Source organism: Meriones unguiculatus, chromosome 14, assembly GCF_030254825.1.
Source record: "Meriones unguiculatus strain TT.TT164.6M chromosome 14, Bangor_MerUng_6.1, whole genome shotgun sequence".
Classification (NCBI taxonomy): domain Eukaryota; kingdom Metazoa; phylum Chordata; class Mammalia; order Rodentia; family Muridae; genus Meriones; species Meriones unguiculatus.
In genome coordinates this window covers 6648679-6660743 of record NC_083361.1, presented here as the reverse complement: position 1 = coordinate 6660743, position 12065 = coordinate 6648679, and the positions used below count along the sequence as shown (strand labels likewise).

Sequence of the window (12065 nt, the reverse complement as noted above, 5' to 3'; positions counted from 1 at the left end):
CTGTGTGACAAAGGCAAGTCCTCTGGGGCTGCCTTGCGCCAGCCACAGGGAGAGGGATTCCCTGGCAAGAAGCCGAGCCTCCCAGCCAGCCTCTCCTCCTCCAGAGTCTCTGGATTGCCGTTGGCAGCTTGGAGGCATCTGCGCCCTGCCAGGGGCCAGGGCACTCCAGTTTTACTCACACACTCCTTTCTGCCCATATTATGCCCCAACTTTCAATTTGGAGAAGTAAATATGCAATTTTTTCCTTCCCTGTAATTTTCCCTGCTGTGGCTGTGGCTGCTGGAGCAGCTGGGAAATACGAACAGCTTAGTGCTTGCTAAAAGTGAAAGGAGGCTGGCCGGCAACCCCCCCCCCCCCCCCCCCCGTGCATTCTCAGCTGCTCTCGGCAAGACCCAGTGGATCTGTGGGGGGTGGGGTGGGGGAATGGTCTCCAAGCTGTAAGCCATGGGAGCGTTTCACCCCCCAAACCCATCCCCCCTTCTATTAGCAATGCAATAGGTAAAAAGGTGTGTGTGTGTGTGTGTGTGTGTGTGTGTGTGTATGCGTATGCGTAGTCGCACAGATGTTAGTGGGGGGAGGGAAGGGAGTGTATTTGCTTACACAGCCAAACTTTCTGCATATTCCTCTGGAGACTTCCAAGCCTTCCTGTCTCAGTAACTGAAGGTCAGGATAGTCTGATGTAAGCTTTGTTGGAGAAAAGCCGGGGCTGGCGGGGAAGGAGACAGGTTTTGAGTCGGGCAGATCTGGGATGGCTGTGATTCACAGCGTACCCTTGACATGTTTGGTCTCCCCAGGCCTCCGTTTCGTCCACAGGGAGACAGAGGGACAGTCTGAGCCATCTTCGCAGGGAGGGCTTCCTGACCTCCCACTGGACACTCGGTCAACAGCCAGACTAGGCAGTCAGTCCCTCGGGGACCTGCCTCCACTGTAGCAAGCTGCCTCACCTGAGGGCACACCCTCCCACGGGCAGCCCACGTCCAGCCTCGGGGAATGCTGGAGGTAGAAAAGTCAGCCATTGCTGCGTGCTGCAGGGTGCTCCGGCTGGCTTTGCCTCTGCAGTCCTGTCCGCTCCAGTGCGCTTCCTTCCCCTTCACAGGTGTTGATCCTTAATAAACACTTACACCTCTGAACTGCATCCCAGCCCCTGCTCACAGAGAGCCCAACCTGTGACAAATAAGGATAATGATTTTCACTTGAAGAAGTTATTGTCAGCAAAGCTAAGTGGCCTGTTTCTATAGTGTCCTGCGTAGCCTCTGAAGCAGTACCAAAGCAAGATAAATATCTGTTCCATTTTTCTCTCCTTCCTCTGAGCAACCTGGACTCCCATTCCAGAATCTGAGCATGTGTTCCTAGTCTGTGCTGTGTAAGGAGGGGGAGGTGATCCCGAGAGACAAGTAGGTCTGGGCACACAGGCCCGTGCTGTGGGGGAAATCTGTGCTTGTGGCCAAGGACTCTGGAGCTAGCCTTCTGTGTGTGAAGTTCATTATCTGGGCATCACGTCAGCCCTCCTCAAGGATCCTCACTGAAAAGAAATTGAGCATGCAGATGGTCTTCTATCATAATCGCCATGTGTCCACGGGTAATTCATAAAGGAGTTCGGGATATATTGAAAGTCAATATTGTTTTAGCCCAAATCAATATTAATAATTGTTTGCATTTTTAAGTGCAATTTGCAATTGAAAAACGCACAAAGATCGGCCAGTAGTTGCTAACACATCAAATTTTTCTATTAAAGGCAAAGTCTCCTAACTTTATGATGTTTCTTATATACAATGAGGGCTGGCAACTGATCTATGGTAAGGGCTTTCTGTTATTTATGGGTGCAGTGTTAGAAGCCATTTCTACTAGGCATGAGCTGAAAGGCCAGATTTTTTTAAAGGATTATTTTTATTTTATGTGCACGAGTTTTTGCCTGAGTGTGTCTATAGGCACCATTTGCGTGCAGTACCCATGGAGGCCAGAAGAGAGCGTTTAATCATCTGGAACTGGAGCTACAGACGGTCGAGAGCCACCGTGGAGGTGCTGAGAATCGAACCCAGGTCCTCAGCAAGAGCAGCCTGTATTCTTAACCACTGAGCCGTCTCTCCAGCCCCGCAAGGAATTTTCATTGTAAGATCTTAATTAAAAAAAATTTTTTTTTAGAATAATTATATATTCACGCAGTTATACAGAAGAACCTATAGAAGTCCCCTGGGTGTGCTTTACATCCAGTTCTCCTTATGGTAACGTTATGCACAGTTACATTGTCCAACAGTGCAGTGTCACAGCCAGGATATCAACAGGGAGGTTGTAGACTGGAGGACACCTCCATCGCCAAATGCGTTCCCACGTTGCTCTTTAAAGTTCTTTAAAAGTTAAAGATCTTTAAATGAGAAGGCTGGCTGTCGATACATCATGACCCAAATCATTAGCCCCGTTTAAACGTCTGCCTTAAAATGATTTCCGCCAGGTTCTGTGTGGTAGCGTGCGTCTATCGTCACAGCGTCTGGGGGGCTGACAGAGGAAGGGCTCAAGTCGGAAGCCAGCCTGGATGCTCTAGCAAGTCCTAGGCCAGACCAAGATACCAAGTGAGACCCCCTCTCACTGTCCGTCCCCCAGAGATTCCTTTGTGGTTTATGGGATGCTGTCCTGGCAGGGCTCCATGTCGCGTACACAGTGGTCCCTGGTCCAGAGCGGCCCTGGGTGTCCTCCTTCCAGCCAGCAGGCCCTTGGGTGGAAGAGTGTGGCTTCACAGAGCCTAAGAATACAGCAGGCGGCTTGACACTGCAGTGCGGCCCCTGAGAGGTGTCGTGAAGGCAGATAGCTCAGCAGGACTCACTCAGCCCGCAGGAACCCAGCTGCCTCTGCAGCAGCACGTTTGGGTTTGTAGGAAGTTAGGGCACAGCCCCAGAGGCCTTGCAGAGGCTTTTGTACTGAAGGGACCAAGGTCTGTGGTGAAGGCCGGGTCTCAGACATGAGAGATGGACAGTCTCTGCAGATGGATGGCCACTTGTCCCCCTGAAAGTGGCCGAGTGGGCATGAGCGTCACAGATGCCTTTCTGTTTTCCAAGGGATTGGTCTCACCCCAGAGCTGCTAGGAACTTGGGAACCCATCCACAGTTGGCATTTTGCATGAGAACAGATTGTGAGGTGAGGAAAATCCAATCCCGAGGCTAGAACAAGAGCTCCCTACCTGAGCCCAATAAAGAAACACAAATATACAAAATACATGTCACATAGAATGTGTCATTTTAACTCATTTTTAAAAGATTATCTTGTGTGTGTGTGTTTAACCTTGACTTCGTGACTTTTCTATTGCTGTGACTAAAACACCATGACCAAGGCAACTTATAAAAGAAAGTGTTTAATTGAGCTTATGGCTCCGGAGAGCTAGAGTCCATGATGGCAGAGTGAAGGTGTGGCAGTGGGCATAGCTGAGGAGACAGAGAGTGTGCTGGGGAGATCGGGAGTGTGCTGAAGCCCCAAAGCTCACCCTGGCGACACACCTCCTCCTCCACCACCCCTCCTAATTCTCCCCAAATCGTGCCACTGACTGTGGACCAAGCATACCAACCTACAGGGGCCGGTCTCATTTAAACCACTGTGCCCTGCATGTACGTGTGTGTCTGGTACCCAGGGAATCCAGGAAACGGTGGAAGATCCCCTGAAGCTTGAGTTCCAAGCCTTGTAGGTTACCCTGAACCGCCTCTCCAGTCCCGTTTTTTACCATTTTTAGGTGTGCAGCTCAGTGACGTCAACTAAATCCACGCTGGCGTGCAGCGTTGTCCTCTCAGACCAGAACTCGGTACCCACTGAAAGATAACTCAGCATCCCCTGCCAGACCCAGATGGTTGCCCTCTTGCCTGCCTGACAATCCTGTGCACCTCAGAAAACTTAATAAGCATGCTATTGTTCTTCTGTGACTGGATCACTCCACATACATTTTCAAAGACGCGCTGTGTTGATTTAAAAAAAAATTATATGTATTTTGTGTGTGTGTGTGTGTGTGTGTGCTCATGTGTGTGTGTGCTCATGTGTGTGTGTGCATGCCATGCTGAGCATGTGAAGGTCAGGGAACAACTTTCAGGAGTTGGTCCTTTCCTTCTGTTAATGGGTGTTCGGGCTTGAAGTCATGTTTGTCCTGCTTGAAGGCAAGTGTCTTTACCCACTAAACCATCTCACCAGCCCCTTCGAAGACATTTGATCAACACGTGTGAGCCGTGATTTTGTTCAGGTGTTCTCTAGCGTTGCATGACAGTTGAAGGGTATGCTGGTGTGTCTTCATTGTCAGCTTGGCTGGACTTAAGGTCATCATGAAGACACACCTCTGGGAATGCTAGTGAAGGTGTCGAGGGAGGGTTAACTGAGGAGGGACCTGGTCCGCCCCAAATGTGGGGAGCACCCTGGGCTGAGGTTCCTGAGGAAACAGTAGAGGAGAAAACCAGCTGAGCCCTGGCATCCGTCTCTCTTCGCTTCCCTCACCGCAGCCAGCTACTCTAAGCTCCTGTCTCTACGGCCTCTCCACCATGACAGATGGCGACTTCAGACTGTGAGCCAAAACAGATCCTTCCTTCTTCACGTCGCTTCCGTCAGGCGCTTTGCCACAGCGGCGAGGAAAGTGACGAATACAAAAGGTTTGCGGATTTCATGGCATCCAAGTCGTGTAAATATTTTTATGTATGTTTTCATATCTCCAAGAGAGAGGTTCTGTGTTTACCTTTGAAAAATATAAGCTTTCACGCCCTGAGTTGCGTGATCTTGAACCGACAGAAGGGTTCCGAGTGAGATCCTGGGGCGCAGTGGGCCTTGGTGGTGTCCTCACTTCTGGATTCTCCCACTGCCACTGCCAGCCCTGACTCCAGTCCAGATCCAATCAAAACAAACCCACGGCTCCCTGAAACATAAATGACCTTTTTAAAATTCCAAGTTCACGGCGCGCTCTCTCCCGATGGCCCCCGACACTTCCATTTATTAACTCATGCACATTCCATGCGCACTGTGGCTATTGATCACTTCTCTGGTGCCGGGCGTGGTGCCGAGCGCTGGGAATACAAAGATGGAGAGGGCCTCCGACCCAGCTCCCAGGGCTCCACGTGAGCTCAGTGGCAAACACGCTCCACGTGTGTGTGGGGGGGCATGACAGACTCTCAGAGCATCAAGGCTTTGGGGTGCTGAGTGGTCATTCCGGGACCTGCCATGGGAGGGTTAAGGAGGGACTGGGTTTCTCTCTCTTTAGAATTCCTATCCTCTGCCCTACAGGCGTAAACATCTCTGATCATTAAGGAGTCCTGGAGTCCTGGGCAGAGAAGGCACCCGTGGTATAGCTTGTGGCTGCTGGCTCTTGGACCAGGTCCTTGGGGCCCGTCGTGGCAGTGATGAATTTTCTGAATCCTTCAGCCTTCGGGAAGACTTTTCTGTATTCGTTCTGGGGCTGAGGCTGCTGCAGTGTTCCTAGGGGTTTCAGGGACACAGGTCAGGGATATTTGGATCTGATTTAACCTTTACCCCAGGGGCCCATTTATCTGGCCTGCAGGAGCCTGGAGTGAGAGTGCAATTGCATGGTTGGAGGGACCCTGGCCTTGTGGCACAGTAGAGGACTGGGGGCAAATCATTTCCCAGCCCACCTCCCACCTCGTCAGGGTGCAGAGGGGCGGGGCCGGAGCGGTGAAGCCGGCCTTGGGGATTTCAGGGCTGCGTTCAGCACCCCTGAGGCCCAGCCGCTGGAGGAGGGCTGAAGCAGTCGTGAGCCTGCAACCCTGCCTCGGAGCCTTAGCCCTTGCAGCCATCCGTCTTCTTCACTGAGCACTGCAACTTTATGCCCACGCATAAAACTGGAGGGACGAGTCCCAGAGTTTGCAGCCGCCGCTGTTGGAGTGGGGTTTTAATTAGCTGCAGGATTTTAATGAGCTGAAATCAGGGAAGAGCCCCATCTCAGAAGTAAGCTGGAGCCATGCACACAAGGAAGAACTAGCCTGACAAAAACAGATGGAGGTGGTGCTCCCAGGGGACCGGGCCGAGTGCGCCCTCCGATAGAGGAGGAGCAGAGAAGTACCCAGGGCCAGGAGGCCCAGGCGGAAAGCCGAGGGTCAGCTACCCGCGCCCAGCTGCAGTAGTAGTGGGAAGAGCAGGGTGCCAGGTCCCCTCTATCACCGCGGCGAGAGGCATGGTGCCGGATTCAAGGTGACGGCAGTGTCTGGCTCTATTCTCCTCAAGTTGCCATAGCAGCCTGTCTCCCGACAAACAGCATCTCCCGTAGCCCTCAGCCGGGAGGGACGGCATTGTTCCGCTCCTGCCTGTGTGAGGAGGACACACGGGGACGGAGAACTTTCCCGGGCCCGGGGCCCGCTGACCACGTGGGTGCTCCCAAGCTGCCTGGCGTGAGGCGTGGGCATGGGTCCCCGCAGCCGGAGGGGTCCTCTGAGTGACCGAGAGGAACATCCAGGCCCCAGAGCAGCGCAGCCAGGCGTGTCCTTGGAGTCTTCCGTGCCACAGGAGGTGCGTGTGTTTTGGCTGAATTCTCAAGTCTTTGCCTCTACCCTGAAGTCAATTTCCTGAAAGGGACAAATTTTTTAAAATCACATAAATAAGCAGACGGGAGAAATCTTCAGTTTTGCCCTGTGTCCCGGGAGGTACTAACATTAATTGGATCTTTCCTTTCTTAAAAGTAAAAATTGGTGACGCCATTCAGGCCTCGGGGAGAGAAAGTACCAGAAGGCTTTGCAGTTTTGATCAGGGTGGAATGCTCAAACAGCCCGTGCATTTTTCATGTCGTAACCAGCCCCCTTGCGACCTTTTCTTCGTTGCCAATAATTTGAATGTTCTTGTTGCCTGCTGGTTTTGGAAAAGGATGCGGGGAGGTGAGGGACAGTTGTACTTGCCATCCAAGCAGAGTGTATCCTATGTAGTGGGCACAGGAAAGTCCCGGGTGGGAGCTGAGGTCTGGCAAATGTGTTCCCACAGCCCGGGGCATCCAGGCTATGGCCTGTGACACATTGTTATACTGAGGCCCAAGGCAACAGCTGGACTCAAAGAAGGGGAGACAAATGACCTTTGGACCAGCATCTCCCCGTTGTCTTGAAATACGATGTGATTATAGAACCCTTGATGGTGGGGGTGGAGGAGGTACTGAGGACGACTCAGAGACCCGGATCATGAGGAGTACATCGCTTGTCTCTGTGGGAAGTGGGCTCTTGCAGATTACAGGACGTTGGCCCCCTCCTAGGACATTGCATATCCAGCCAGCTCTCAAGCCACTTACTTCCCCAGGAGGCTAGGCAGCTGGCCTTTTGATTCTCATTTGCATGTAGCCAGGAGTTAGCAGGCCAGATAGTCCCCAGGGAGTGCAAACATGGAGAACAGGGTTCCCGAGGAAAGGCTGGTAGGGAGGCCACTTGAGTCTGTCACACCCGCTCGCTGGATGTGAGCAGGAGCTTGTGTGCTCTCGGGGGGTCCCAGAAATGGCAAACGTTGCACAGCTGAATCTCACGCCTCCTCTCCTGGGTCCCAGGCCCTCGAGTAGCCGCAATCAGTGTTCATGAATGGGATTTTGTGTGAGCAGACTCTGGCACAGCTGCGGAACCCCTTTCCTTGTTGACAGAAGTCTGCAGTAGCTGTAAGGGTGACTGTGTGACAGACAGGTGGGGGGAAGAGGGGACAGGCAGCTTTCTATAGTCACATCTGCAGTGCAGGGTGGAAACAAGCAAGATGACGGTCCTAAGTCCCTTCCTCTGCCCATCCAATACCAGTGGGGTGACACTGACAGACAGTGTTAGCCACCTTCCCCGGGCATTTCTGCTCTGGGCACGGCTTCTCCCCTCCCCATTTCTTCTCTCCCTCTGTATTAGCTAGGGTTTTTTGTTTTTGTTTTTGTTACTTGACAGAATGTCCGGCACACAGTGCAAGAGAGGACAGACACGGTTTGGCTGCTGGCCTCAGAGAGTACAGTCGTTAGTGGCTTGGTCCCGTGTGCTTGGACGGAACATTATGGCAGTGAGAGTAGGTGGAGGAGGAGGAGGGTCTTGACCTTGTGACAGTCAGGAAGGGGAGAGAGAGAAAAGGGTGAGAGAGGAGGAGGAGGGGACAGCCAGGGATAAGGTATTCCCAAGGGCCTGCCCCCAGGTACCCACTTCCTTCAGCTAGGTTCCCTCTCCTAGAGCATCTGCTACTTCCCACCTCCCGGGAACCAAGCCCCTAAGACACGAGCCTGGGAGGGGGGGGTCTCATTCCCTGTAAGAACTACCTTCATGCCAGAGGCCACCCACTTTTGGTCAGAGTGGCCTCGGGAGGCTGACACAGCTATAGAAAGCGTGCCAGCACCGACGACGGTGAGCCATTGATGGTGTGTGTGTGTGCGTGCGTGTGGGTGCCTGCTCCAGTCTACAGGTGGGATGAGTGTGCCGATGTGCCTAGAAAGGTGTCAAACTGCCTCCCCTCCTTCCTCGACGAAAGCCTGTTCTCTGTTGGGTCACTGCAGAACATCGTTTCCACCCATCCAGCTCCTTTCTAGACTGTTGGAGTCTCCTAAGGAGCTGTGACTGCTGCTTGTGGGGTGAGGGGGACAGTGCCTAGAGAGAGAGGATGGCTTCACCCCTTCACCCTTCTCGGTCACTCACACTTCCCCAGCACCCTTAGACTGACAGTGGTGGGCCTGACTGCAGGCAGCGCTTGGGGAAAGGACACCTGGCCGTGCTCTGGGCCCCCACATGGAAACTGGCTGTCCCCAGGGCTGAGAACCTGTGAGTCTGGGAGCACTATGAGGAAGGTAGGATTCCCTGCTCTATATCTCACTGATGACAGGAAGCAGCAGGGGGAGGGGGCAAGGCCGTTGAAGAGAGGTTGCGGCTTGCTCCAAAACCCTGAGCTGGCTCTACTGATAAACTGAGCCCTGTCACTGCAGCTTCTCAAACATAAAAGCTGGGGGTGTGGGGGGCGATTCATGGGAACCACCTGCTCCGCACAGTCCAGGGAGCCCAGAACCAGGCGCAGAGAGGCCTGCGGCAGGTTAATTAAAGTTAACTGAGTGAAAAAATAATTACAGAGACTGCAGAGGGGAGAAACCCAAGCCTGGAATTTAGACTCCTCAGCTCCTAAGCTTTTCCGAGAATCAAACTAGTCCTTGGGATTTTTTTTTTTTTTCTTTCTGGGCACAGAAAGGGCAAGAAAGGACTTTACCAGCTTCCTTTCCTGCTTAAGGGTCTGAAGGGTGGAACAGAGAGATCACGGAGGTGGGGGAGGAGGGTAGAGGAGTCGGGATGCTGGGTTCTGTGGCCTTGGGTGGCGTCAGCTCCCTTTGGCTCTGCCCCGTGCTAGGGGTGGACAGGATCCTTGTAGAATCCTTAGGTGGAAATGAGGGGTTTCCCTTGGCTTAGTCCTGCCTGAGCTGTGTGCACAGTTTCCTGGTCTAGCCAGGATGTAAGGCCGTACGCAAGTGGACCTCCACCGCACCTTCCCTATAAAAAAAAAGCCAAAATAAAAGCTCCCTGTGCGCTCTCTGTAGCCAGACTTCTGGCTGCTTTATTCGGTTCTTTTTCCGGCCTCCCTGCATCACGCCTATCCCTTCCAAACCCCCAACACTAGGTAGGAGAGAAAGAAGGTTAGAGGGGAAAGGGGGTGTCAATATCATTAGCCCACTCCCTACTGAGTAAAGGTGTGGGGTTCCCAGGGGCAGGTTTGATCTTCTTCATCTGGATATCTCCAGCCAGCAAACAGCAACGGCAGCCAGAGGAGCATCACGGGGAGCAGCAGCCCCCCCAGACCCTCTCATGTTTATAACCACCCTCCGAAGAGTTTCCCCCAGAATTACGCTATCCTTAGCTAGCGGGTGTTTTGCCTGTGTGTGTGTGTGTCTATGCAGCATGTGCGTGCAGTACCCTTGGGGGCCAGAAGAGGGCCCTGGGTTCCTTGGAACTGAAGTTACAGATGCTTGTGAGCTGCCATGTGGGTGCTGGGAATCAAAGCCAGGCCTTCTGGAAGAGCGGCCAGTGCTCTTAACCTCTGAGCCATCTCTCCCACCCAGGCTCTTCTCTCTTAAGTTTGTTTCTGTGAGGTATTTTATTACGGTGATAGGAAAGTGATAAATGTGCTGAGACCATCTGTCCAAATACGTGGTGGGGTCTGGGTTCCTGCAATGGCGTGGGTGTGGGCAGGAGATTGGATCAGGGATCCACCTGTGTAGGCCTGCAGCAGGTGTCTTGGGGACTTCCTCTGTCACTTCTCACCTGGCCCACACAGGCCTGGTTGAGGCCTCACCACCTCCCAAAAGAGCACCAACAGCTGGAGACAAGCTGTTCAGGACCGGAATCTGTGGGGGACATTTTGGATGTCTGTGAGGTCAGCCTGGTCTACAGGGTGAGTTCCAGGAAAGCCAAGGCTACAGAGAGAAAGCCTGTCTAAAAACACCACACCACCACCCCGTCACCCCAAAATGTTGTAATATTTTATGTATTACAACCTCCATGCATAGACATCTCATGTATGTCTATGCATCATGTATATACAGTTGCTGTGGATGCCAGAAGAGGGTGCCATAGCCCCTGGAACAGATGGTTGTGGGATTCTGGGAACTGAACCCAGGTCCTATGGAAAGGCAGCCGCTGTTCTTTACCGCCGAGCCATCTCTCCAGCCGTGGGGTGTTGCCTATCTTGATCCATAATCTGGCCCAGCTCAGAGTCATTTACTTGTGCTCAGAGAGGAGGGCATTTCTTCTGTTCTTGTGGTAGAAATGAGGTGGAGGACAACTCCTGTGTATGCTCGGAGCCTGGAGGCCAAAAGGGCAAGCAGGGGCGGAGGGATGTGAGCAGCCTCCTGAGGGAGCACTGTGTTTGTTTACTGGTATTTACCGATAGGCTCTCAGAGCTGGGCAGGGCAGCGAGGTGGTCACTGGGTACCACCTGTGCCTGCCAAGGCTCTGAGCACCCTTAGATGCTCCCTAACAACCAGAGATTGCCTCTCTCTGTGGCTTTGTGGCAGGTGCAGGCAGGAGACCCTTGCCTGGTGGGCGGAGGCACAGGTAGCAACAAGGCTCCTTTCTGCCTCTGTGGGCTTCAAGAGCTGAAAGCGGACAGGCGTGGGGATGAATGTGTGTAATCTCGGGAGGCTGCGGTGGGAGGAGCATGCATTTGGGACCACTCTGGGCTACATAATGGATCCCCATCCAAAGGGAGGGAGAGAGGGACGGAGAGAGAGATCCAGGTGGGTTGGGGAATCCAGGGCTCGCCTTAGTGTCCCTGCAGTGGCCTTTCCCACCTGCATGTCCTGCAACTGAAACTCGCCTCTTCCCTTCCGTCTTGTAGACTCCAGCCTGATGGATGTCTGGTGTGGATAATGAGGGAAGAACGCGCCTTTCACACCCGAGAGGTGACCCCGGATCGTGCCCCGGATGACCCCACGACTCGGAACCATGCGGCTAGCCTGCATGTTCTCGTCCATCCTGCTGTTTGGAGCCGCGGGCCTTCTCCTGTTCATCAGCCTGCAGGACCCTGTGGAGCTCAGCCCCCAGCAGGTTCCAGGTGAGCCCCGAGGTGGCTGCCTACCATTGCCGGTCCGCACACACAGCTTCCTGGTGGCCATGGTATGCTGGGCTTGGGAGACAATAGCCTGGGTGAACAGAGAAGGGCCCCGACTTCCTCCTAGCGGTGTCTGTGTCAGCATTGGGGAGTCTGTCAGAGGTCAGGCCACCAATTCTGAGGCTGTGGCTCTGGCTTCTGAAGCACTTGAGTAGCCCCTGGTGTGGGCGACAGAGACTGCCTATCTGCTCAGCCAGTTTGCTGTCCTCAGACTCCCAGAAAATTCTGCCAACTCCTGGGGCATCTTCCACACTGTTCAGAACACCAGAGAATAAACATGTTTCTATTTTTATTTATTTTTTAAATGTCACTGGGAATTGAACCCAGGGTTTTACTTGGATTCGTTTTGTATTATTTTTATTTTGAGACAAGGGCTGGTCTTGAATCTGTGACCCTGGCTTGTCCTCTTGAGTGGCCGCCCTTAGGGTCCTGAACCTCCAGGCCCAGATAAACATGTCTTCTTTTGAAAATATTGTTATAGCTGGCATATTCCTTTAATTCCAGCCCTTGAGAGGCAGGAG

At 53.1% G+C, this 12065-nt stretch overlaps 1 protein-coding gene across 7 annotated transcripts in view; it reads left to right on the top strand.

Annotated features, from left to right (window-relative positions):
• Chst8 (carbohydrate sulfotransferase 8) overlaps positions 1–12065 on the top strand; it is a 127542-nt gene that overhangs the window by 49272 nt on the left and 66205 nt on the right. For 4 of the 7 annotated variants that reach the window (XM_021642407.2, XM_060366716.1, XM_060366720.1 and 1 more), the window contains exon 2: positions 11272–11487. In XM_021642407.2, the coding sequence (XP_021498082.1) occupies positions 11358–11487 (130 nt within the window). In that variant the 5' untranslated portion in view covers positions 11272–11357. Of the gene's footprint in view, positions 1–3715; positions 3785–4466; positions 4614–5238; positions 6475–11271; positions 11488–12065 lie in introns of all 7 variants that reach the window. The other 3 variants (XM_060366717.1, XM_060366718.1, XM_060366719.1) reach the window with 3 other exon arrangements.